The sequence below is a fragment of the Daphnia pulex genome, chromosome 9 (genome assembly GCF_021134715.1).
Source record: "Daphnia pulex isolate KAP4 chromosome 9, ASM2113471v1".
NCBI classification, from domain to species: domain Eukaryota; kingdom Metazoa; phylum Arthropoda; class Branchiopoda; order Diplostraca; family Daphniidae; genus Daphnia; species Daphnia pulex.
Genome location: NC_060025.1, coordinates 1,528,088 through 1,551,554, shown reverse-complemented (window position 1 = coordinate 1,551,554; position 23,467 = coordinate 1,528,088). Strand labels below are relative to the sequence as shown.

Sequence of the window (23,467 nt, the reverse complement as noted above, 5' to 3'; positions counted from 1 at the left end):
TAAAAATTTTCTTTTTACTGTTTAAGGATCGTTATTTCTTCCTCTTCGCGTTTACGGCGAATGTCGAGCAGAACTGAGGACATGAAAGACCTGAATTCATTTTGAACTCGATGTCCGTCCGAGTCAATGTCCCATTCGACTCTAGACAGCCGGGCCAGAGTACCTGTTAAATCGGTCGTTAAACATTCAATTCCATTTTCTTTTTTTAACTTTTTTTTTTCTAGCCTAAATGTACCCATCTTGATGGTACGTTTTCGGTTAGGTTGACCGTCACCCCATTTGCGAGCCACAATCAAGTAGCGGGACGGACTTAATTCGAGGTAGTTGTTCCACACGTTGTAGAGTTCTTCCAGTTCAGTTGTGTGGTCGTCAGCTGTGATGTCGTAAACCAACAAGACGCCAGCAGCATCATTTGCAATAGCTGGCAAACAGTTGCTGACGCTGTCCGAGTTAATGGGTACACAATTACTATGCAACTCATTTTAGACAGCAGCTACTACAATTAGCGACTTTAACAGTAAATGACTAAATGCAGTCAAAAGAATACGGTGGATTTATTTTTTAAAACATAATTGAAATACTTTTCCAACAGATTTGCTTTTATTAGTACAGTTTTAAAAATCGTCGAGGGTTTTTTTTTAGAAGGAAAAACGAAATCAGCTTACGGTTTCTACAAGGTTTTATTGTTACGGTTTCGACAATTTCCCCAAAACGGGTAAATATTTTCACCTACTTTCGATCTTTTGCTTCAATAGTTATTAATTACCTAACTGATTTTAACCGGATAATCAATTTCGTTGTTTTAAAAATAAAGGAAAGATTTTTCAAGTGTATAAAACCGCAATAATAATAAGTGTTAATTAGTAACTGATGATACGGTTTGAAGCGCATCAACAGTTTCAGCAACCAATTAACGGAAGGCCGGATCGATTTTATTAGTCACCTACTTTCTATCCGCACTGCAATCCCACAACTGGATTTCACTATTGTTTGTGTTATTGTTGTTTGTTCTCGACGAACTGTGATGGGCCAGCTGGGACGATTCGATTTGGAATTCCAAAATTCGACAGCCGACAGTCGGACGGTACTGGCCAATGGCGTCTTTGGCATCCGACAAGAAGTTGGCCAGCGTGGTTTTTCCACTCTGCGTCATATCGGGCGGGAAAATAGTATATGCCCAGCAAAAGTCAAACAATTTCAATTTCCGCTATGTGCATATATGTATGCACGTACAGAGAATTTAGCGCAAATAGTTTTGTAACTGTGTTTTACCTTTGCTGGACCGAGAAGTAAAACTTTGGTCGGATTGCTGCTCGCCATGATTCCTCGCTCGTGTTTACTTATACGATTTGGGGTTGCCATGGTGACCGTCTCCGTATATGTTTAGTGTATTTTGAGACAGTTTTCACTATAAAAACTAGAGACTAAGTTGGATAACAATGCGAGTGGAATTGATTGAAAAAATTAACATAATGTGTTCTTATTTTTAAAGATTGGCTGACAATTTCTTCTTGGCGAGACTTTTCATCATTTCTTGCTCCATCCGCAATTTCATCGATTTCTTTGACAGGGTGACTGTGACTGGCAAGTAGCTCTTTTTCACTGGTACAACTCGATCCTCTGGGAAATTGTTTATGGATTCCGGCAAGACATCGTTGTTGTTGGTCTGTTTGACGACGACTAAAGTTGTAGCCTCGAGCGGAATTGCCGTGGTGTGATTTTCGACAACTTCTTCTCCGTGATCGATGATGTCTTCTTCGTTGGCGTGATCCTGTTTTCCTTCCGGATTAACAACTGTGAGCTGCTGAGAAGAGTCTAAAGAGAGTGGATGAAGCTCTTCTTCCGTCGCTTCCGGCCCGTGGTCTACCGTCTCATCGTCTTCCAGCAACTGCGGTCGGTCTACGTCATTTCCATAGATGGCCATCAGCGTAGCTTTATTGTTGATGTTGCTGCCCCCGGCAAGTTTTTCCACTTTGTTGCATCTCAATGGTTTTCGGATGACGTCAAAGACGGATGCTCCTTTGAGCGCTTCCGGCGAAGCGCATAATGGGGCCACTCTCCTATCGTACTGATATCCAGTCCGGTTGGTCAGCGAATCCAAGATTTTGATCTTGTTAACTGCCGTCGCTCTCAACTGATCCAGCTGACAAGTGCAGTGCCAAGGATTGTCTTCCAGCCGGATCAATTTAGTCGTCGTTAGGGCGGCGAAAATGTCAGCCGGAACAGTCGTCAACTTGTTGCCGTTGAGCCACAATTCTTTTAACGAGACGACAGGGTCGAACAGGCCCGGCGGAAGCTGGACCAGTTGGTTGGACGACAGATCTAGAAGGCGCAATTTGCGTAACGATTGGAAAGCGTCGACGCTCAAGCGGCGGAGTTGACAGTTTTTCAAGTCGAGATGTTGAAGACGTCGGTTGGCCGTGAACGTGTCGGCCTCGATCGATACCATCCGCCCGCGTAGATGCAACTCGGAAATGGAAAGCAAATCTTTAAAGTAGTTTGAATCGAGGCTTTTATTTCCTTCCGGGTGGCCCTGACTGATCCAGAGCTCCTGCAATTTCACCAATCCGTTGAAACTGTCAGGTCCAAACTCCATGGAAACGACCTGCATGCCTTCCAAGGGCTCTCGGTTGACGACGATTTCGCCTTCCTTCCAGCGATAAGATCCGAGTAAAAGGCGGCGGATGGATGAGACGTTGGTGAAAGTGTTTGGGTAGAGAGTCGAAAGCGGATTGCCGCTCAAATCCAGCGATTCCAAATCGGGCAGGAAAGGGAAAGAGTTTTCGGTGAGGTGAGTCAACTGATTGCCGGACAGATCGAGATGCTGGAGTGCGCCCATTCCTTGCAGGTCGCCCGGCTTGATCTCCAGCAACTCGTTGTCCGCCAGCGAAAGGGATTCCAATTCCATTAAATCGCCCGGTTCCATTTCCAGCCGCACTCGCAGTTGACTCGTGCGGATGGTCAACTCTTTCAGATGACTCAGACTCGTGAACGCACCAGAGTGACCCGTGCTAAAAGCTTCCGGCAACTGGCAACCGACGATCAGCAAGTACTCGAGTTGGGTCAACATTGAAAAGCCATTCCACGGAACGCTTAGTTCCATTTGTTGGTGCAACTTTTTGAACTCTTCGTAAGGCAGGATTTCTTCGGGAATGTCATACGTCAACTTTTGTGAAGGGGCTGATTGTTCGTCGGCTATTTCGACCACCGTGACCGGTTCCGGCGAAGGCTGATCCAGCAATTCCAAGTTGACAAGACTCAAATATTGAAGTTGAATCAAAGATTTGAGGCTATCCGAATGTAAAATGATTGATGGCGCACTACTAGACTCCTGTTGTTCAGATCCTTCGAGACCCAGCGCTCTCAAGTTGATAAATTTCGACAAATGAGTGGCCGTCAAGCGGATTTCCGGTGCGTCAGATGCTTGGATGATCTTCATGGCCTATTAAGAATTCATTTCAAATTCATTAGACACGGTTATTGAAGGATATTTAGGTATTCCAACGAACCTCGGTTTGAAACGGCAAGCGGGCCAATAGGGTTTCAATTTCCGTGTCATGTTGTTGGACACAAATTACGGCACGGAATAATAGGTCATTAGGGGCGCTACTATTGGGGCTGGCGGATGAATCCGGCTGCATTTTATTGAGTGGATGCCATTCGTCGACTATGCTGGCCAAGTAGGATTCGTGACACCAGCATTCGTGAGGACAAGACGGAGACCACGGCGCTGATTGGATACCCTTGTTTGATTTCAATTCACATTTTTGACGACAGACAAAATATAATAATAATCAATCGATTTTTACCTGAAGGAAGAGAAGAAGACTAACGACTAGGATTTTCATGATTTGGGAAATTTTACATTCACCCACGGTGGAATGCATCCGTAAAACTACTAACGAATTTTTCCAAAGGGTTCGCTAGACCGGAGAAGCATCATTATCTCTTGGAAGAGGAAGCAGATTCAACATTAAAACAAAAAAGACAAGGGATATCCTCTGGCGATATTGTCTTGTAAAATGTTCTTTTATAACGATACACGAGTAACATTGTTTTGACTAACAATGTTACTTACAGCGCCTGCATCAAATGATAAGGATTATTTATAAAATATAGTTATTTTTAAACATTGTAGGCGTCTAGGCGATTTAAATTAGTTTCATTATTTATCTTTTATTTCAATTTTTTATTATTTGATTTTTCCGTCTATTCGACTTGACTGTTGTAGATGTCTACATTTTTCACGCTAGATGTCACTATTTTCCGTTTGTTTTCTTTTGTCAATCAGTCCATCAGTCATTCGTCATCTCCTAGAAACTGTGTCGATTTTTCCTGGTCCTCTACAAGAATTTGATTCATAGTTACAAAGCAATTAATTGTAATTTTATGCATATCTAAATATCATGTTAATGATATGTCCGTTTCTCTGTGCGCTTTCCGTCTCGAACTAGGAGGTGATTCCATTGTCCCCAAGGAGCTCACCTATTTAGGTACGTGGGTCTGTCTTGCCATCTCGATTGTATTTTGTTATTATTATATTTTTAATCATCAGCCCCTCAGTTTTTGGCAATGGAAGGTAGTTCAAAAGAAAAGCCAGAAGAGAGGCTGCCCGAAGCAGAAACCTGGGAAAGAGAAAGAGCTGGTAAGGGCAGAGGTAAAAGAGAACTGCAAACAATTGAAATGGAAACTTATGAGAATGACAACACAGAGATCGGACCCTGGGTAATCATTTATCAACATGTTCATATATTTGTTGATTTTACCACAATTTGTCCATTTAGGAAATGACAAAAGGGAAAAATAGGAAATCTTCAGAGGCCAGTAAAGTAAGAACCTTGTCCAACAACAGTTCGTTTGACCAAGAATTGCCGAGTACAAGCAAAGAACCTTCTCCTGCACTGTCGACAGCCACTGGTGATGGTGAGACCGGATCTGCCTCTGGAAGTTCTCATTCAGAATTATCAGATCGTAAAAAGGCCATCACTGCCAAGGATCAATTAAGTTTCTTCTCTGGCAATCCATTTGTGGAGAAAGTTCAGGGTATTCTGCATTTCTACAAAGAAAAGTAAGTTTTCCAAATGTGTGATGGAATCAACTGAACTCATTTGTCTTCATTTTCTTAGTCACATGACTTCATTGGAAATGGATGTGCCTCGTAGCCAAATGATATGCATGCTGGCCATCCCTGCTTGGCTGAGCTGCCACGACTTACTCAATTTCCTTGCACCCTGTTGCCCTGGCATCAGAAGAGTGCGAATCATTCGAGATAAAACCCCCAACCAGTACATGGCCTTGGTACTTTTCCGTAGTCAGGTAAAAAATGAGATATTGATCGAATTGCAAATGAATTCTCTTCATCGTCGATTTCTTGAATTCAGGAAGAGGCTGACGAGTGTTACAAGACATTCAATGGTACGCCTTACAATTCGATTGAATCGGAACATTGCCACATTGTCTATGTTGCAAAAGTTGATATTTGCGGAGACACTACTGTGGGTGGAGGTGGTTTCGGTCCGCCAATGACCGGAATGACTGAGCTACCCATTTGCACGGTTTGTTTGGAACGGATGGACGAATCAGTAGATGGCATTCTGACCATTTTATGTAACCATAGCTTTCACGGAGCATGCCTTGCCAAATGGGGAGACACGACGTAAAAAAAAACGCTTATTGGCTTATGTTTCCGAAATATTGATCATAATCTCTGGCGGTATTGATTTCTTTTTAGATGTCCTGTGTGCCGATACCTGCAATCTCCTGAAATGGCTGCCGAAAGTTGCTGTTCTGAGTGCAAATCCAACGAGTCACTCTGGATTTGTTTGATTTGCGGTCATGTGGGCTGCGGGAGATACGTGGAAGGCCACGCATATCAGTAAGATTATCATAATTTGTAGCTTAAGTGGCATAATTAATGAATGATAATTGATCCCCTCTTATTATGTTAGCCATTTCTTGGAAACGCAGCATTGCTACGCGATGCAGTTGGGTAATACTCGTGTTTGGGACTATGTTGGCGATAACTTTGTCCATCGTTTGCTCCAGAACAACGAAGATGGAAAATTAGTTGAAGTCGAAGGCAACAGCAGTGGTCGGAGGCAGCAGTCTGGTAAACAACACATGCAAATCGTGTTTACTGTTTTATCGATTCAACTCTTTTGGTCGCTATTCAGGCAAAGGGAACAACATGGAACATGAAGAAAAGTTGGACTCTGTCCAATTAGAGTACTTGTATCTTCTTCAGAGTCAACTTGCTTCACAGAAAATTCACTTTGAAGGAATAATTGATCGTCTCGAACAGCAACATCGACAAGAGGTACAATTATCAATTTGTTATTATTATGTTTTCTACTTAGTCAAATACTTCCTATCACTTCCTAGCGGGAGGAAATTAAGGAAAAGGTGAAATCGACAGTCAAGGAAAATGAACGACTCAAAGTGAAAGAGAAAAAGGTAACCCAAATTTCCTTCCAATCATGGCATCCCAGTTTAAATCAATATTTTGTAGATGGCAGCCAAATTAACCAAGGCGATCGCTGATTTGCAAGAAGAAAAAGAGTTGAATCGGTCGCTCACTCATAATCAATCATCATGGCATCAGCGAGTCGCCCAATTGGAGACTCAAGTACAGAAAATTCGCGATGAAAAGGAGACTAGTGTCCGCGAGTTGCAGGAACAGCTCCAAGACGTGATGCTCTATTTCGAAGCGCAAGAGAAATTTAAAAATACTGAACTGGAGGGCGGACAAGTCGTCCTGGGTATGCCCCAATCACCATCGCGCTCCTCGCTGGATGGTAGCAAAGGTGCCAGGAATAAGAAACGTGGCAAGTGAACCACCAAGTCACCCCCACAATCATCCTTTCGTTCAACAAATGACAATGTCTTTTAAAATACGTATTCGCTTATGTTTAATAACACGGTAATACAACATACAAAAAAGTATAGATTTAATCCGCCGGAACCATATTGAAACATTTCATTTTTCCAACAATTTCTAACTTTTGATAGTAAATCCTTCTCCCCATCCTTTATCAACAGGTTCTAAAGTAGGTGTTTTCCCGCACATTGGACATTTCAAATTACGAACCGATGAAGAGCGCATCCACATGACCAGGTTTAGGCGGCGACCCGTCACTAACGGCAGAACGCAGTGAAAAGCTGATCCCCGGTGTATCACACCTCGTCCTTGCTCATGTACGTAACCAAATCCTTTATCACAGTCATTAGGAGCGCCAAAAAATAATTCTCCGCCTTCACAATCCGCCAAAAGGCAAATATTAACCGTCATCTGCAATTGCTGGCAAACAGGTGGTTAGCCCTTAGTGTTAGATTATATCCCTAATGAAAGTTTTACCTCAGCGTTGTCGAAGTGAAAACCAAGATCCGTATCTTTATTCTCTTCATAATCAACAGTGAATGCTTTATGTGAGTCAAAGGCCTTAATGTTTTCATGCGGGAAGAGAAACCGGGTTAAAGGTTCCAGATATTTCGTCCTTAAAGGTGTCAGCAAACGTTCATTGAAGCCCAATTCATCTAGGAGGACCTGTATGATGGTAACAAGTTGACTCTTTTATATTCCTCAATCCAAAAGGAAAAAGATTTGACCAAGCAAAAGTTATCACTTACACCATAGTTGTTCATACTGTTGGGCCGTCCTTTCGGCATAGAAGTTTTATTGAAATGATTGATTTCAGCAATGAATTTGGTGCAAAATTCAACACTAAAAATAGGGAATGAGAAGACTTCAACTCCATGATTCTTGTACAGTGTAGCTGCCTTATCCATTAATCCATGGTTGAAATAATTCAACATTCCCAAGAGATCAGGGTGCAGGAAATTTTCCTGAAGTTCAAAAATATCTTGATGGAGGGGCTTATAATTTGACTTAATGTAATCAGCCCTATCAATGGAATCCTGGGGTATTCTCCTCCGCCTTTTGAGTTCCGCTTTTATCTAAAGTGTAAAATAAAATAATGCTATTTTCAAATAATCAAAAGAATAATTTTTACTTCTTTCACGACTGGCCCGAGATCGGTACAACCCATTTCCGACAACGTTTTCCCATAACTGTTGTAAAATTGCTCTTCTGTTTTGAATGCAACATGCAAGCCGAAATTTTTAATGTAGACGTTCGATTCGAGGAAACATAAACACCTGGCGAAATTCATTTTGCCTATGATCCAGTATACTTTATTAACTCGGTTAAAAATTTAATAACAAATATTTTTAGCTAATATCTCGTAAATTAGCGCATGAAGTTATTATAGGGCGCAATCGGAATGTTGACAAAGTGTTGGCACCTAAAAATGTTCTTTCTTAATATTTTTCCCAAATATGATACTCTAAACTACTTTTTCCCGGAAGGAATCATATTCTGAACATGATCGCTAAACAAATAAAACACAGAAACAGAAACACAACACCGACAACAAACTCCAGACCGTTGGGGGTGGTGGCGTCCTCTACCAGAGGCTATTGTCGTCTGCTCCATACGGTATGTTGGACTTCTTTTGAATTCAACACACTATCTGTTGGTGTGAGGAGGCAAAGTGCAAACATTTTTTAAAAGTTCAAATTTTGATAGAGAATGGAAGATCCATCACCTAATGTGAATGAAAGTAAAGTTTGTTTTGTTGAACTTGTTGAAGCATGTGTTGAACAGAAGTCGACAAACACGACTGAAATCTTTAGTGAAAACGCATCCTCTAGTGCAAACGGAGCACCAGAAACTAACACGAATGGAAATAGTGATGCATGTGAATCACTATTGTTGGAACAGGTATCTTTTACTCATGATGTGTTCTTTTCATAAAAGGCTTTATATGCATCTTCGTATAGTTTATTACAGCATGCACACCTCATTTGAAAATTCCTGGCGATGAGCCAATCATTGAAAAGCTTAAAAAACACTATGGTAAAGTTGAGAAAGAGTGCCGGAAAACAAAAAAATTTACCTCTGAAATGAGCAGATTGTCTTCACAAATAAACAACAGCGATATATACATCATCATTCAAGAGCTACTGAGTTATTTTAAAAGCTGTAGTGCTAAAACAGCTAGTAAGAAACAAGCTCACATAAAAAAACTGGAAAGCTATCTAGAGGTAACGAAAAAGTAAACATTTATCAAAGCAGCCCTCAATAATTTGGTTTTAATAGAAACTAGATGAAAAAATAAAGGAACTGACATCACAAGATGTTGATTTGGATGCTGAAGAAAATTCAAATTATGTGCTGGAATGCAGGTTCTTCATTTAAACTTCCTTGTAATATAACTTATACTTACAAATTTTCAAAATTCAAGGTACAAAAAACGGTTTGCCTTTGTGTACGGAAAGCTCTGTGATATTGTCGGATACAACAAGAACGACCCCAAACCAAAAATAGAATATCAAGGTTGGTTACATTTTGTAATTACGTACATTAAATTCGTAAGTTATTAATTTATCTGAATGACTTCTGGCAGGTACTAGGTATCCAGAGATCAACCGAAATATATCGAGATATCTGAGAAAAACCGACGAATTTCCCGATTTTAAGGATATTCTTGAAATCATTTCCGAAACCAATGAACAAGCCGGTCTGCATATGTCTGAAGAAAATGTCTCGAGAATGAGTATGATATCGTACATGCCCACAACATTATCGAAATTTTAGTAACACAATTTTTCAATAATCAGCAAGGGAGGTTTTCGAGGAGGTTGGCGGTAAGCTGAAAAAACGACGCATTGAAGATTTTGAATCAACTTTTGGTTGCCATCTTACCGACGACATCGATGTAGACGAAGCCAATGATCCGGCCGCTATGGACCCTGATTTGAGTGAAAAGCTTGCAAACAATCAGAAGTTAGCCTCAAAGCGTCTTGATGAAGTAAGTTTAATTTTAAGAGCTTTTTGAAGTCTTAATAATCTACAATTTGTGTATATTTCAGTTGATGGAAAGCTATGTTTTAAAACAAGAAACGCGTGGTGAAGAAGAGAGCAAGGACTCTAATGATGATGACGACGATGGCGATGACGAAGAAGAAGAAGACGAAGAAATGGGAGACTTGGACGACGACGACAATTTGCTTATTGAAATTGAAGATTCCAAGAGTTCTTTATTACCGTCAGGAGCTGAGGATTCTGAAATCGACCAACTCGCTTGCCCATTGACAAATAGTACAAAAACTCCCTTGTCGGAACCGGACGTAGTTCAGAAAATCGAACTTTCAGAACCTTCAAAAAATGGTTTTTTGACTGAACTTGAACTGGACGTGAAACCAAAGGTTGAGCTCTTGACATCATCCCCCGAAAGCAATCCCTCGAGTGAGACCATTCAAGTTACTACAGTTACTAATCGTGAATCTATTGTAAGCGGTCGCAATCCATTGCTGCGAGCTCTAAAACGAAAAGGTCCTGAAACCATTGTCAAATTATCGCCTAAACGAAGAGCTCCTATTAAGCCCTACGACGATGATGATGTCATCGTTTTATCAGATTGAAACATTTATGGAGTTCCTGTGCCGTCATTTTCTGTATTATTCCACCAAATTTTCAAAAATTAAATTTATCGAGAGCGACTGGATTTCGTTCAACATAATGTTTGATGTGATGAGTTGCTATTTTGAAAAGAACGGAGTTCCTCTCGCTGGTTATTAAACCAGATCTTATGGAAGACGCATACTTCAGTAGCAATACTTCATCTGTTTCAATAGGGTATTTCCATCGGTCCAACGAATCCAACATCTGCACCACGAAAAAGATAAAATGAAATCAATAAAATTCATGTTTGTTTGCACAATTGTATCCTTCTCCCGAAAAATACCTGTTGATCGTCCAATGTAAGGATGCGGAGAGCGTTTGAATGTTCACACCAAAGTTTCGTGCGAAAACGGACAGGCTGCTGCTGTTGTATTGGCAATAGAACGAAAGCGGCAAAGAGTGGACTACCGTAAGAAACTGCTTCAAACTGATTGATCAAGCGATCGTATCTGAAAACGAGATTCCAATCCATTTATGCTCATTTAAAAAAAATTGTTTTTTAACGAGAATACTTACAGGTCTATAAAATCATCCACCCCAGCAACGGGACGACTGAAATCCAAGTGTTGAACAGCCAGTTTCCGTAAGATAGGCCACATGTAATCACAGATGCTTTTTTCTAGGAAAAGGTCATTCCCTGCCATAAAAGTGCAGGCCAATCGCGCATAATGCTCTGCCGGTTGAATGCGGAAGAACCAAGTAGGTCGAAGAGACAGAAGAACGTAAACGGCTTGCAACGAATACAAGGCCGTTTGTGAAACCAATCCATTGTCTTCCAGTGGCTTTTCGAGATCTTTTTGGTACAGCATCACCAAAGGTAAGTAGATCCAATCAGCTGGAAGGACTTGACGATGTTCAAGCGTCAACGCGGTAGAAGAATCTCCGGTTAATGTTCCGGGAAACAGATGACTGCTGTAAAACTTTGCCACCTGACTTAATTCGTTTACGGTTTTCGATAGCAAAGATTTTGTGGTCTCGTTGATCTGTAGCTGTTCTAAATTTGTCTCCAGGTCACAACCTCGTTGAATAAACTCGGGATGAAATATCAGACGACTAATCCAATTCACAACAATGGCTTCCGCTCCAGGACCGAGACTTGTTATTGCGGTTAAGGCTACTTGGTGTGCGACTTGTGCTTGATCGGGAGTAAATACAGCCCACTCAGCTCCGATCATCAAGAATTCATGAAGGAAATGAAGTTCGTAACGTGTGAACCAGTTACCAGACAAGGCGGACGGTGATCGATTCAATTTCTCCAGGTAATCGAAATACGAGTTGGGTAACTTCAAATCAATAGTCTGAGATGTTGAAAAGAATTATTAGTATTGTGTACCTTTAACAAGCAATAGCTTACTAACCTGGGTAGATGAACTTTTAACCTTCCAAATCCTCAGGATCCGAAAAATGGACGCGATCAAAGGAAACGGACTAGAGGAGGCCATTATCGGGATCAATTCTCCTCCAAGTGCTGTGGCATTGACGGATGGGAGAGATTCTGGATATCTTGAGCAGGACTCTAGAGTGGATGCAAGATTGCTATGATTAACTAGCGATTTGGCAAGCTCTTGCATTGGTCCTGAATGAAGCAGAGGAAGGATGTGATTCGAACAGAGTTTATCCAGTAAAAGCGGAGCTTGAGGGTCGATCCAGTGTGTGTAAAAGGTAGCTAAGAGATGAATTCCAGCGGCTAGTAGACATCCGGCTGAATCTGGAACAGGATATGTAAGTTTGCGTAGCTGCCAGGCCCATTTGGCGACGCACATCTCTACAGCTTCTCTTAAACCGCCAATCTCTTTGATGTGCAAATGCTTATGGTTCCCCGAGCAGTTCCCGGAGCAGCTTCCTGAATTACAGCATGTGCTCAAAAGTGCTTCCATCAAAAGTAGCATGGATGCGCCCAAATGATGACTGAAGCGGGCGTTGCTATTGTTGCTGGTTCCAGAATCCATCGAGATTGAAGACTGATAATATTGCAGTTGAGGAAACCAAACCGGATAAAACTCCAGGAAGGATTGCATGCCGATGCCCTGTTGAAGGAGAGTGCGCCAAGTGTGATAGCAATCCAAAACCAGCAGAAGAGCTTCCTGGGACGGCAACTTCAGTTCAATCGTGTCCATCGCCACGTAGATTTTTATCGACTCCAAAATTGAATATTTAGTGACGAGTGTGATGGCAAGTTCTGGATTCCACGATGCAATCACGCGAGCCAGGCGAAGTACTTGGCGGACAGGTGAACCATACAAGTTATCTATTTCTTCCGTTTGGTCTTGACTCGTATTGAGCGATGCCCAATCTTTAGGTAAGAAGCAACGGAAGATTGTGTCCATTAAACGAGGGCAATCGAGGATAGACTGAGCAACAGCAGGAGAATGCCGGGCCATTCTAGTAAGAATCTCGAGCGCAGCAACCACAGCACGTGCTTCTGGACGAATTTCTTCCAAAATGTAACGAATCCTCCAAGGTACATCCATTCGTAAGCAAGCTTTGATTACATCTACTCGAATCTTGGAGAAAACAATAATTAGTATGAGAAAACCTACATTAAATAGAAAACAGTTTAAGCTACCATTTCGTTGTCTTTCATTTCAGGTTCTTGCTCCTGGTCTGTAGGATCCATTTCGATGCGACTACACAAATTTGGTTGCTTTTCCCCACCGTGCCAAATGTTGCAGCGTTCAAGGCAGGTTTCGTCAAACGGGCTAGAAAGCAAACGCGAAAAAGCGACCAGGGATGCGACGACAACTGATGGGGCGCTGTCATCCATACAAAACCGTAATAACAGCAAGATCCCATTGTCCAGCAAAGTAGGGATTAGGGGAGATTCAAAACATGAGTCATACAGTCCTAATCGAGTGTTTTCCAACACACTGGCGATAGTATTCAACGCTAATACTCTTTGTTGCATTTTGCTGCTACGACCTACAATTTAAAAAGTTGGTTGAGTTTCCAATTTTGTCAAGTATTGCTGCTCATCATACTTAGCAGCATTAGTTCATTGATGGAATATCCAGCTCTCTCAGGTTCCTCGCCATGGTGGTGGAGGGCTGAAGTAACCGGAAAATCAACATTGGCTGGAAGGAGATGGCCTTGAAAGTCGAATCGGGCTTGAAAGCTTTCTCCGGAAATCTCTTTGATGGGAGGTAAAGATGACATCCACCGAACCTTTTCCTTCTCTACACGATCCATGTGTACCCATTTTGAATTTTTTAACTCTTGAACTTCTTCTACTTCAGGTTCAACTTCTTCCATAGTTTGGTCTACTGGTTTTGCCTCTACAACAACTTGTTTTGAATTGAGAGCTGCTTGCTTTTTGTTCTTCAAAAGTGCAACAAGTTTTGGGTCCAAATTTTGTAACAACTGCTGTTGCTCTCTGAGAATATCTTCCTTAGTCATGGATGATAGTTTTTGTAGATTTTCCTGGTGGATTTTTGTTGCCTCGGTTTCTCCTAAAACGGCTTGTGCAATTGTGCTGCTTTGATTTGGAAAGGGTGGCAATTTAACAGGAGGATTTTCTGCAGCTTCTTCTCTTACCATTTTTGCTTTCCTCAGTTGTTGGGCAAAGATACTTCCAGATCCTGAAGCTTTAAGGGATTTTGTTCTTTGAAAAACTTCAGGAAAGGGATTTTCTCTTTTGAGATCTTCTACTTTCCTCTCTTGAATTTCACATTTTTCAACTACATCCCTTAATACCTGTACTTTTGGAAGTTGAAAATGAAATTGTTTTTCCTTCATTTTATCAGCCATTTCTCGTCTTTGGGCAAACATGGACTTCTTCTCCTCATTTGAATTAGCTCTAGGTGCCTTAATGATTTCCGATGTACTAGAGTTTTCCAGTCTTCCCGATCTAAATGCCTCCTGCATCTCCATCAGCTCGTCTTCTTCACAAGTTAACTTTGGTCTTGCCGTCATTCTTTATGGATGTAAGTCAAACACATATGATAAATCTACGGTGTCCAAAATAATCACAACTTTTAAACTTTTTAAGCAGACAACCCTAAAGAAGGCGGAGCTAGGATAAATCGATTATTAGCTTTTTTAACGAAATTGATTTATTTTCGAAAAAATACATTTGCATATTTTAGTAAATTTTTTTTATTTTAAAAATTATAGAAAAAATAATTTAATAATTTTAAACAAAATATTTGAGTTGATGTTTTATGTTCTTTCTGATCTGGATCAAGCTCCTCCCATTTGTTATTCTGCTTCAGATTTCTCTAGAAATCGGAAGGCTCACGTCAACCATACCCTCGTGGATGCGCAGGCATTGAGTAGTAAACTATACGTCTTGTTTGAATCCAGTAGTGTAAAATTGCACTTTACCAAAATGAGTGATAATCAATGGGAGCCCGTCATTATTAAGAAAAGGGTACCAAAGGGAGCCTCAGCTACATCTGATAAGGTCGTGAATGCGGCAAGGCGACAAGGACTTGAAGTGGAAACAGTCACTAAATGTAAATACTTTTTACCCATCAGACATAGATCTATCATGGAACTGTGTTATTTTGAATTGTTATTTATTTATCATTGGTTTTCTAGATGGGGCAGCTACGAATAAGCATACTGGAACAACCCTCAACACAGCCAAGCTGGATCAAGAAAGTGAAGAATTGAAGCATGCCTCACTGTCTATGGATGTAGCAAAGTTGATTCAGAAAGGACGTCAAGATAAGGGTTTCACCCAGAAAGATCTTGCTACTGTATGCATATTTCTCTTTTCATTTATATGTTACTTTTCTGTTTTCAGTTTTCATATTATTATTAATTCATTATTATTTTTATTCCAGAAAATCAATGAGAAACCTCAAGTAATAACAGATTATGAAGCAGGACGTGGAATCCCCAATCAACAAATTCTTGGGAAAATTGAGAGAGCTATTGGAATTAAACTTCGGGGCAAGGACAAGGGGCAACCACTAGAACCTCCTGCTCCCAAGGTAGCAGCTGCTCCTGCCAAGAAGAAATAAAAGCCAGTATGATTCTGTGAGACCATTTTTCAAATTTTGTTTTTTCTTTTGAAGCAAGAGAATCTTTTGTGGGGAGGGATAATATGGTTAATATGGATTATTTTTGACAAAAATGAACAGACAAACCCCCTAAGCAGTTAAGTCTTGATACTGCACTGCAGTTATGCATCTCACAGACCATTGTTCTATGGTTGGATCACAACTTCTGTCTGTTACATAACTGATTTCTATGTCAAAATAATACACCAGTTCTTTGCAAGTAACAAAATGGAAAGTATAATGAATGTATTGGATCTCCAGAGCAACAAGAGCAAAATCCTTACAAAATTTCCCCAATTAATCTTTACGCAATGGGAAGTGCATCACTTCAATTCCCGCTTTAGTGATAATATTGATGATGACACCGTCACCGGTGGAAGTATCACGCTCAGCAGCGGAAATGAATGAATCCTTAATGACCATGAGTGCTTTTTCCTTGGTAATATTGGGAAGCAATTCTCCTTTCATGTTCTTCAAGCCAACTTGATTGTCAAGAAGTGGCTGAAGCATTGCACCAGCTGCTCCACCAGCCCGATACCTTTGTTATAAACACACACACACACAAAATACATTATCCATTATCTTTTAAGTTAAATAATAAAAATGAAAAATACCTGTTTTTTTCACAATGTCCAACAGGATCATACGAGTACAAGGTACCCTTTCCATCTTGATCAAGGCCAGCAACAATATTGGAAACATAGTAGGGGAAAAAGCGCTTGTGGTATAGCATAGTAGAGACCAACTGAGCTACAGCTGGAGTGGACATGGGCTTCAGATGTTCATGGAGGTACATCTAAAAATATATTTTTAAGCAATTAAAACTTCCTTGTAATGTGTGTCAATGAAATTCACCTTCATGCGAGCCTCAAGCGTTCTAGTAAATGTGAGTACGTCACACCAGCATCCAGAGACTCCAAGAACTGTTTGTTCTGACAACTTAAAGAGCTTTGTTTGTTCTCGGGATAGGATCGAGTAGCCTTGAATCAGACGAGTATCCGAAGCTATGATGGCAAAATCTTCTCCGGCTACGGCCACAATAGTTCTGTTGACGACGTCAAATGGCAAAAGTTAGTCCAAATAATAGTTTCCAATGATAAAAGTCTTTACCCTCCATTGTCTGTGTAAGGGCTCCAATGATGTTGCTTAGCTCCAGGAAGATCATCATTGAGAATTACTTGTCCAAACATAATGCTGTATTACAATTGAATCTTTTAACTTGACAGTCGCTTGTCGATGACTTGCAACGCTCGCATAGACGAATGACTTCGAAATACACTGTTCGGCTGCTGATGTACGGTTGCCTTTTTTTGTACTTAATCGTGAAATTAATTTTAGAAAATGTATTCTGACACAAAGATTAGTCTAATTATTTATTTTTTAATTCAATTATAATGTTAACGTATGGTGAAAACAAACATTTTTTCCCGAAATATTTATGAATCTTGCAACGTATTCCGGCATAGGTTCGTACAACGGCCGTCTGCTTCATTGATCTTCTTAAATTGTCGGTAAATTCGTTCGACATTGACTGTGTGCGACCTCTATATTTCAGCTGCTTCTCAGCAAACAAAAGAACAACAAAAACGGGGGATAGGTGAGAGATGGCGCTCAGGTGGGCGGACCTTTCCCTTAGACACATCAGATCTCTTTTCGCTCTCGTTGTGCAAACATCATGTCGGATCCCGAACAGTCAAGCGATTCTAGCTCAAATTCTAGTAGTTCAGGCTCCGACTCATCAAGAAGAGGAGGCGTAAAGAAATTTCGTCTCTCAAGTGAAAAGTCAGCTAGTTTGGCCGACTGGGTCGTATCGGGTTTAGATGACACTCGAGCGAAAAGTGCTAGAGAGGCCTTTAGACCCAAGCTAAAGAAGAACGCCGACCTGCTGATCAACCCCAATCTAGATGATGCATTCTACATCCGGCTGAAGGCAGTTAAGTCATCTTCGGCAGCCAAGGTCAACATCGACCCAATCGAGAAAATCTACAGAAATCAAACCTTCAAGATCCTTGACTTAGTCAAGCCCATCATGTTTCTAGCAAGTCGGCTCAAGAAAAAGAAGAAATCCCGAGCCGACGCCAAGGCGGTCAAAACAGCTCTGAAGCTCTGGGCGGTGGTGTACCACGACATCACGAACGCGCGACGCCGCAACATTCTGGCCCAAATCTACCCGCAGAATATTGGACTGCTAGACGACAAAGCTGTCCTGCCAACGGGTGGAGAACACCTCTTCGGTCCGAAGTTCACCCAGGCCCTGGTCGAGCAAGTGAAAACTCTGAACGCTCTCGAAAACGCGGGAGCCCCTCGCGCGCCCGGATCTAAAGGTGGTCATGATCAACGCCAATCGAGTCGCGATTTCAGCCACCCCCCTTCATCTTCAGGCGGTCGCTATTCCAATTTTAAAGGATCTCGGCCTTTTGAAATTCCTTCAGTTTAAATGGGGGCGTTTTCTTCGAATTCGTGCCCCCCCCCTCCTTCGTTTTAAACTCAATGTGATGGGCGTTCACCAGACTAGCAAGGGGAGTGGTAACCTTCCTGCGGAAGAACGACCTTCGCCTCGAACTTTATTGGGATGAGATTTTAATCTCGGCGCACGGGTATAGAATTGCCCCAGCACACTTCCGTGCTCTTCGGATCCCCTTAGATTCCAAACCGGATGATCATCTGATCAGGTCAAGAGAGCAATTTACGCTTTCGGCACGTTTACAAGAGGCTCTTAGAAATCCTTCTTGGGTGGTTTCAAAGGCAGATTTTACATCTGGCCGTCCGCTCAGTTTTCCCGACGACGGATTTGTCCAGGGCGTCGGATGCATCCTTTTTAAAGAAGGGAGGGGGGCAGTATGAAACGAATAAGGACTAGGAAACTAGCCGAGATTGCCCTAGCAACACCACTGACCTCCCGTCCCTGATAGAGCTAGCAACGGAAATTCCGCTCCTTCTCTTCCCATCCAAGTAGGCTGATCTCCCCGTTGGGGGAGGGTCATCCATTGACAGGAACGAATCCATCTGTTTTATCGCTCGGTGGTTCTCCGGAGTTGTCTGGAAGAACGAACCTTTCCGAAGGAAATTATCGAGCTCATACTGGGAGCAATTCGATCGAATACGCACCCTGCATACCAGTCCGCTGAGGTCGCTTGGAGCAGTTGGTGTAAGCAACGGAACCACAACTCTCTGTTGTCTGGCGTCAAGGAGGTATTAGCTTTTCCTTGTTAATTTTCATTCCAGCAAGAGCTGCAGCACGGTGGGAAGGAACCCTCCGACAACTATTCGTATGAAAGAGTATTGACGCCTTTTTAGACGAAATGCCGATTTGGTGGCGCATCCATGTTACACAGTCCAGCAGGGCTCCCACGAGCTCCAATTTTCAATCAGGCGTTGGTAACTGTCGACCATCAGGGGGTCTTATCTTATATCTTATTATATCTGATTATATCTTGCTTTAAAGACACAGTCAATGTCGAACGAATTTACCGACAATTTGTAAATTGTTCGAGCGAGCTTTAGCTCGCGATGAGCAATTTGGATTGTTGGGGGAATGGAGTGAAGACATTGACTGTCTTCTAACCACCCATCCCGCCCACTTCATTCCCGTTATCATTATATTATTTAACTTGAATTAGGTGCAGCATCTGATTATTGACGGCCCACTAATTCCTCTTTCCTTCTATCTTTTTGCTAGATACAACAATGATAGCCGCAGATCCAATTTCGACCGTGGCTCACCCAATCCCGCCAATAAAGGCGATCAGAACAACAACAACAAATAGGCCATTTGAACCATGGATCACCTTACACATTTTCCGTTAAGCCAGATCCACAGTTTGTTTTTGCTTCCAATTCTGATGTGTCTAAGGGAAAGGTCCGCCCACCTGAGCGCCATCTCTCACCTATCCCCCGTTTTTGTTGTTCTTTTGTTTGCTGAGAAGCAGCTGAAATATAGAGGTCGCACACAGTCAATGTCTTCACTCCATTCCCCCAACAATCCAAATTGCTCATCGCGAGCTAAAGCTCGCTCGAACAATTTACAAATTAAATTCCAAGTTTTTTTTGGTGTTGATAATAAAATGGTAAAATTTGTAAATACTGTATTTATAATAACGCAATAACCTTGCAGCTTTGTTTACAATTTTTAGTTGTTCTACTCGTTTTTCAAATCGCTGGTTGGCAAAGATGTAGTCGTCGAACTTAAAAATGATTTGAGGTATGAGATAACATTTTATTAGATGATTCTATTCTCATGAAAAAGACTAATGGTTTGTTACAATTTCAGCATATGTGGAACTTTGCATTCTGTAGACCAATACCTCAACATTAAACTGACAGACATCAGCATAACTGACCCTGATAAATATCCTCATATGGTAAGAAATCATAAAAAAGTTTACATGATTGATACTGATATATAGGTATATTTTCAATTTAAAGCTTTCAGTGAAAAACTGTTTCATTCGTGGCTCTGTAGTGAGATACGTTCAACTACCACCTGAAGAAGTTGATCACCAGCTTTTGCAAGATGCTGCCCGAAAGGAATCCCAGCACTCAAAACACTAAATTGTCAGATTTTGATATGTAATACATGTGTTTTTTTCCATAATCTCTTCTGGTTGGTGAAATATTTTATTAATCAATTGCTTAAATGCACACAGTTCAAAGGCAAATAATTAATTGAGATTGAAAGATGGTGTATATGTGGATATAGAAAATATTAAAATTCAAGGTGTACAAGTTCCATCAATTCTGTTTTGCAACCGGTCGTGTGGCCTAATGGATAAGGCGCTGGACTTCTATGATGTGGTATTTTAAAGGAACAATGGATCACGGTAGCTATCCAGAGATTGCGAGTTCGAGTCTCGCCACGATCACAACTTTTTCGTACAATTTTCTGATCAAATTTCAATAATAGAATTTACATATTAGTAAAAATGCAATTTTGGAGTTAAAAAATGGGACTTTTGGCGAGGAACGGAGGGTAATAATTGCGACGCAATTGCAAATCACGTGACTTCCCGCTTGTGGGAAACTGTTGCTGATTGGCCGAGAGCCAAATTTCAATTTAATCCGTTTAGGAGTTATTGACAAAAAATGTAGTCAATACTTTTTGAAAAATATTCTCTCGTCCGTCCAATCTAGGTTTTTTATAGGTGAGCAAACCGCTATCCCCTTGTTATGGAAATCATAATTAGTTGTTTGTGTTTTTGATGTTTTGGTGCCAAAAAATATGACGTATTTTCGTCCGGCAGGCAAGTAAGTTATCATGGGCGAAATAATGATTAGTATTTTCCACAATTTTGGTTCTATCATTTTGCATATTCATTTTTTCAATATTGGTTTTGACTTTTGAGTGAAGAGAAATTCTTTTTGGTTTAACTTTTTTCCTCATCAGCTGATCAAGATTGTCAGCTGAGAAAAACCGGCAACCGGCTGCTTTATCTCGTGCTAGACGGCAACGTAGCACTAGTCGGCCCTTCTCGTCCTCTTCATCACGACCGCCATTAAAGTCGGAGGTGAGTTTTCTTTCTCTCTACCGGTTTTTGTACAATTCTTACTTTGTAGGTCACCGATCTATAAGATATTTTGTGTTAGATTCACAATTTATTAAAATTTTAACTGTTTTATTGTTTATTGGCGTTTGTTTCTAGCAATGAATTCTCTGTGGGAAGCCGCAAAGAAAAGTCCTTTCCTTACCAGTGCTAATTGCGAGGCAAAGATGACTACCGATAACCAGTTGGTAGCCAACAGGACCATTGCTGCCGCTGCTGCAGGTAAATTCCCTTTTTTTTTTTTCACTCTTAAACTAAGCCGTAATTCTATGTGCTGTATAAGTGTATATTTGTGAGTGAAAGTGCAGCTAAGTTGCACTTTCGGTCACATAGAAAATTTATTAGTTATGATGAGTAAAAATTCCTTTTTATCTAGAAACCTACAGCTGTGAATATGGTAGTTCCAAATACTACGCCCTGTGTGGTGTTGGAGGACTTTTGTCCTGTGGTATCACACACACATTGGTCACTCCTTTGGACATGGTGAAGTGCAGAATTCAGACCAACCCAGCAAAGTACAAGTCAATCGTTACTGGATTCAAGGTATTTACATTTTATTTCCCACGTCTGAAGAAATTCTTAATGTGGAATGTTCTGCAGGTCTCTGTTGCTGAGGAGGGCATGAGAGGGCTTGTCCGAGGCTGGGCCCCAACTGCTATTGGTTATTCAGCTCAGGTAATCCAATTTTGCAAGCCCAGTTTAAGCAGCTTTCAAAAAACTTAATTTTTATTAGGGAGTCTGCAAGTTTGGATTTTATGAAGCTTTCAAGATCGTCTATGCCAATGCTTTGGGAGAAGAAAATGCTTATGTCTACAGAACTGGTCTGTACTTGGCTGCATCTGCCTCCGCTGAGTTCTTTGCTGATATTGCTTTGAGCCCAATGGAAGCTTGCAAAGTGCGAATTCAGACCATGCCTGGTTTCCCTGCCACATTGAGGGCTGGTGCACCTCTTATCTACCAGTAAGTCACTATTAAATGACCATTTTTAGTTGTGTTTTAATTCAACTTTATGAATATTTCAGACAAGAGGGACTGAATGGATTTTACAAGAGTCTTGTCCCCCTATGGATGCGACAGATCCCTTACACCATGATGAAGTTTGCTTGCTTTGAGAAGACTGTTGAGCTTCTGTACAAGTAAGAGTAAAATAGTTGTTTTCTTCCATTTTTGATTATTAATCAAGTTTCTTTTCAATCTTAGACATGTTGTTCCCAAGCCCCGTGATCAGTGCACTAAGGGTGAACAGCTTGTGGTCACTTTTGCTGCAGGTTACATTGCTGGTGTTTTCTGCGCTATTGTGTCCCACCCTGCTGATACTGTAGTATCAAAGATGAATGCCGCCAAGGGTTCCACTGCCGGCGAGACCTTGAAGAAGCTTGGCCTCATGGGAGTTTGGCAAGGATTGACGCCCAGGATCATTATGATTGGTACACTTACCGCTGCCCAATGGTTCATCTATGATGCTGTGAAAGTCTGGCTCGGTCTTCCCCGCCCACCCCCACCAGAGATGCCAGAATCCTTGAAAGCAAAATTAGCTGCAGCCCAGCATTAGAAGAACTGTGTATCTTAAATTCACATTATTTTTATTTGACGGTTCAACATCCCACCGTTCGTACAAGCCCACATTAAATAGTTTTGCCATCAGTTAAAAATTGATTGGTCCTGATTATTTTTCCGTTTTTGGATGAGAAATATCATTTTACCAACCAGGGCATTCGGCAATGTAGCTCTCCGGTGTAAGGCATCGTCGATAAACGTGAAGCGACGATTGGCTGCAGTGCAACGATAATAAATATCTGTAGATTACGAAATACTGCGTTTTTAGCTGCCTTATTGCAATTTAAGTTTAATACTACATTTCGTTATTTGGTCAAGCATACTATAGTTAAGACTAAAGTATTAGAAATTCGTCAAGATGCAGCGTGGCAAGTAGGTTCGAGATTAACGTAAGATAATGATAAGTTAAAAACAGTTACTCTCTTCTTAATGTCACATGTTCTACACGGTTTACAATTTATCTGGTAGGTTTATTAGGTAGGTAGGTAGGTAGGTAATTAAGCAGTAAACCCTGTGATAGTTCCAGGATGTCGGTTGAGCTTTTGATCTATTTAATATCTAAGAATGGCGAGAACTTAATAGCATAACTGGATATAATCAAAGCAGCTTATTAACTAAACGTTGTCGACGGTATGCATCACTTACCCAATTGAATTGATAGTAAGTCATGTCTTTTTGCTTTTTTTTTTCATTTTGCGCATCTTAGCTACGTAAACTGAAAAGCGATATTCTTGCATGTCCAAGCTAGGATATAGTCTTGAGCTCTTTGTGGTCACTGGTATCAAATCGGTTTGCCTTCGATGTTAATGTCAGCGTTAATCGATAAGCATTTCTAGGACAGCAAT

General features: G+C 41.1%; 10 protein-coding genes and 1 non-coding gene across 15 annotated transcripts; 6 read left to right on the top strand and 5 right to left on the bottom strand.

The window, feature by feature from the left end:
• Window positions 1-14: 14 nt before the first annotated feature.
• Window positions 15-1,362, bottom strand: LOC124202247 (intraflagellar transport protein 22 homolog). Of its 2 annotated transcripts, none has more exons than XM_046598549.1 (4): window positions 1,273-1,362; window positions 948-1,207; window positions 236-441; window positions 15-163 (listed from the first exon to the last, which is right to left on the bottom strand). In XM_046598549.1, the coding sequence occupies exons 1-4, from the start codon at window positions 1,360-1,362 to the stop codon at window positions 15-17; spliced, it is 705 nt and encodes a 234-aa protein (XP_046454505.1). The 2 variants fall into 2 exon arrangements, with proteins under 2 accessions (XP_046454505.1, XP_046454506.1); XM_046598550.1 differs by having other exon boundaries at window positions 948-1,144.
• Window positions 1,363-1,370: 8 nt separating this feature from the next.
• On the bottom strand, window positions 1,371-4,215 carry LOC124202240 (carboxypeptidase N subunit 2-like). The gene is made up of 3 exons (XM_046598540.1): window positions 3,810-4,215; window positions 3,510-3,743; window positions 1,371-3,442 (listed from the first exon to the last, which is right to left on the bottom strand). Exons 1-3 carry the CDS (start codon window positions 3,885-3,887, stop codon window positions 1,487-1,489), a joined length of 2,268 nt encoding a protein of 755 aa, XP_046454496.1. The 5' UTR covers window positions 3,888-4,215; the 3' UTR covers window positions 1,371-1,486.
• Window positions 4,216-4,260: 45 nt separating this feature from the next.
• LOC124202242 (BRCA1-associated protein-like) lies at window positions 4,261-6,951 on the top strand. 2 transcript variants are annotated; one of them, XM_046598542.1, is made up of 10 exons: window positions 4,261-4,493; window positions 4,556-4,725; window positions 4,785-5,068; window positions 5,127-5,316; window positions 5,382-5,656; window positions 5,732-5,875; window positions 5,949-6,109; window positions 6,174-6,316; window positions 6,382-6,453; window positions 6,509-6,951. In XM_046598542.1, the coding sequence occupies exons 1-10, from the start codon at window positions 4,418-4,420 to the stop codon at window positions 6,830-6,832; spliced, it is 1,839 nt and encodes a 612-aa protein (XP_046454498.1). In that variant the 5' UTR covers window positions 4,261-4,417; the 3' UTR covers window positions 6,833-6,951. The 2 variants fall into 2 exon arrangements, with proteins under 2 accessions (XP_046454498.1, XP_046454499.1); XM_046598543.1 differs by having other exon boundaries at window positions 4,338-4,493; window positions 4,564-4,725.
• Window positions 6,892-8,439, bottom strand: LOC124202246 (2-oxoglutarate and iron-dependent oxygenase domain-containing protein 2-like). Of its 2 annotated transcripts, XM_046598548.1 has the most exons (5): window positions 8,238-8,439; window positions 8,010-8,173; window positions 7,627-7,953; window positions 7,355-7,543; window positions 6,892-7,288 (listed from the first exon to the last, which is right to left on the bottom strand). In XM_046598548.1, exons 2-5 carry the CDS (start codon window positions 8,166-8,168, stop codon window positions 6,995-6,997), a joined length of 969 nt encoding a protein of 322 aa, XP_046454504.1. In that variant the 5' UTR covers window positions 8,169-8,173; window positions 8,238-8,439; the 3' UTR covers window positions 6,892-6,994. The 2 variants fall into 2 exon arrangements, with proteins under 2 accessions (XP_046454504.1, XP_046454503.1); XM_046598547.1 differs by having other exon boundaries at window positions 8,010-8,439.
• Window positions 8,440-8,454: 15 nt separating this feature from the next.
• On the top strand, window positions 8,455-10,781 carry LOC124202244 (death domain-associated protein 6-like). The gene is made up of 7 exons (XM_046598544.1): window positions 8,455-8,779; window positions 8,839-9,102; window positions 9,158-9,243; window positions 9,303-9,394; window positions 9,465-9,614; window positions 9,679-9,869; window positions 9,931-10,781. The coding sequence occupies exons 1-7, from the start codon at window positions 8,588-8,590 to the stop codon at window positions 10,480-10,482; spliced, it is 1,527 nt and encodes a 508-aa protein (XP_046454500.1). The 5' UTR covers window positions 8,455-8,587; the 3' UTR covers window positions 10,483-10,781.
• On the bottom strand, window positions 10,496-14,519 carry LOC124202239 (RNA polymerase II-associated protein 1-like). Its single transcript, XM_046598539.1, has 6 exons — window positions 13,501-14,519; window positions 13,089-13,441; window positions 11,881-13,026; window positions 11,039-11,820; window positions 10,806-10,971; window positions 10,496-10,726 (listed from the first exon to the last, which is right to left on the bottom strand). Exons 1-6 carry the CDS (start codon window positions 14,429-14,431, stop codon window positions 10,535-10,537), a joined length of 3,570 nt encoding a protein of 1,189 aa, XP_046454495.1. The 5' UTR covers window positions 14,432-14,519; the 3' UTR covers window positions 10,496-10,534.
• Window positions 14,520-14,723: 204 nt separating this feature from the next.
• Window positions 14,724-15,749, top strand: LOC124202249 (endothelial differentiation-related factor 1-like). The gene is made up of 3 exons (XM_046598552.1): window positions 14,724-14,973; window positions 15,059-15,219; window positions 15,307-15,749. The coding sequence occupies exons 1-3, from the start codon at window positions 14,847-14,849 to the stop codon at window positions 15,484-15,486; spliced, it is 468 nt and encodes a 155-aa protein (XP_046454508.1). The 5' UTR covers window positions 14,724-14,846; the 3' UTR covers window positions 15,487-15,749.
• A 7-nt stretch (window positions 15,750-15,756) lies between these two features.
• On the bottom strand, window positions 15,757-16,806 carry LOC124202248 (proteasome subunit beta type-1-like). The gene is made up of 4 exons (XM_046598551.1): window positions 16,636-16,806; window positions 16,381-16,570; window positions 16,140-16,321; window positions 15,757-16,063 (listed from the first exon to the last, which is right to left on the bottom strand). The coding sequence occupies exons 1-4, from the start codon at window positions 16,713-16,715 to the stop codon at window positions 15,823-15,825; spliced, it is 693 nt and encodes a 230-aa protein (XP_046454507.1). The 5' UTR covers window positions 16,716-16,806; the 3' UTR covers window positions 15,757-15,822.
• Window positions 16,807-16,925: 119 nt separating this feature from the next.
• Window positions 16,926-20,119, top strand: LOC124202250 (U6 snRNA-associated Sm-like protein LSm2). Its single transcript, XM_046598553.1, has 5 exons — window positions 16,926-17,029; window positions 19,554-19,592; window positions 19,659-19,726; window positions 19,796-19,886; window positions 19,951-20,119. Exons 2-5 carry the CDS (start codon window positions 19,590-19,592, stop codon window positions 20,074-20,076), a joined length of 288 nt encoding a protein of 95 aa, XP_046454509.1. The 5' UTR covers window positions 16,926-17,029; window positions 19,554-19,589; the 3' UTR covers window positions 20,077-20,119.
• A 156-nt stretch (window positions 20,120-20,275) lies between these two features.
• Trnar-ucu lies at window positions 20,276-20,387 on the top strand. Its single transcript has 2 exons — window positions 20,276-20,312; window positions 20,352-20,387. It is a non-coding gene; the product is annotated as a tRNA-Arg (tRNA).
• Window positions 20,388-20,913: 526 nt separating this feature from the next.
• On the top strand, window positions 20,914-22,876 carry LOC124202237 (phosphate carrier protein, mitochondrial-like). Of its 2 annotated transcripts, none has more exons than XM_046598531.1 (7): window positions 20,914-21,029; window positions 21,165-21,287; window positions 21,442-21,608; window positions 21,666-21,740; window positions 21,799-22,025; window positions 22,088-22,201; window positions 22,266-22,876. In XM_046598531.1, the coding sequence occupies exons 2-7, from the start codon at window positions 21,167-21,169 to the stop codon at window positions 22,615-22,617; spliced, it is 1,056 nt and encodes a 351-aa protein (XP_046454487.1). In that variant the 5' UTR covers window positions 20,914-21,029; window positions 21,165-21,166; the 3' UTR covers window positions 22,618-22,876. The 2 variants fall into 2 exon arrangements, with proteins under 2 accessions (XP_046454487.1, XP_046454488.1); XM_046598532.1 differs by having other exon boundaries at window positions 21,004-21,074.
• The last annotated feature ends 591 nt before the right edge of the window (window positions 22,877-23,467 follow it).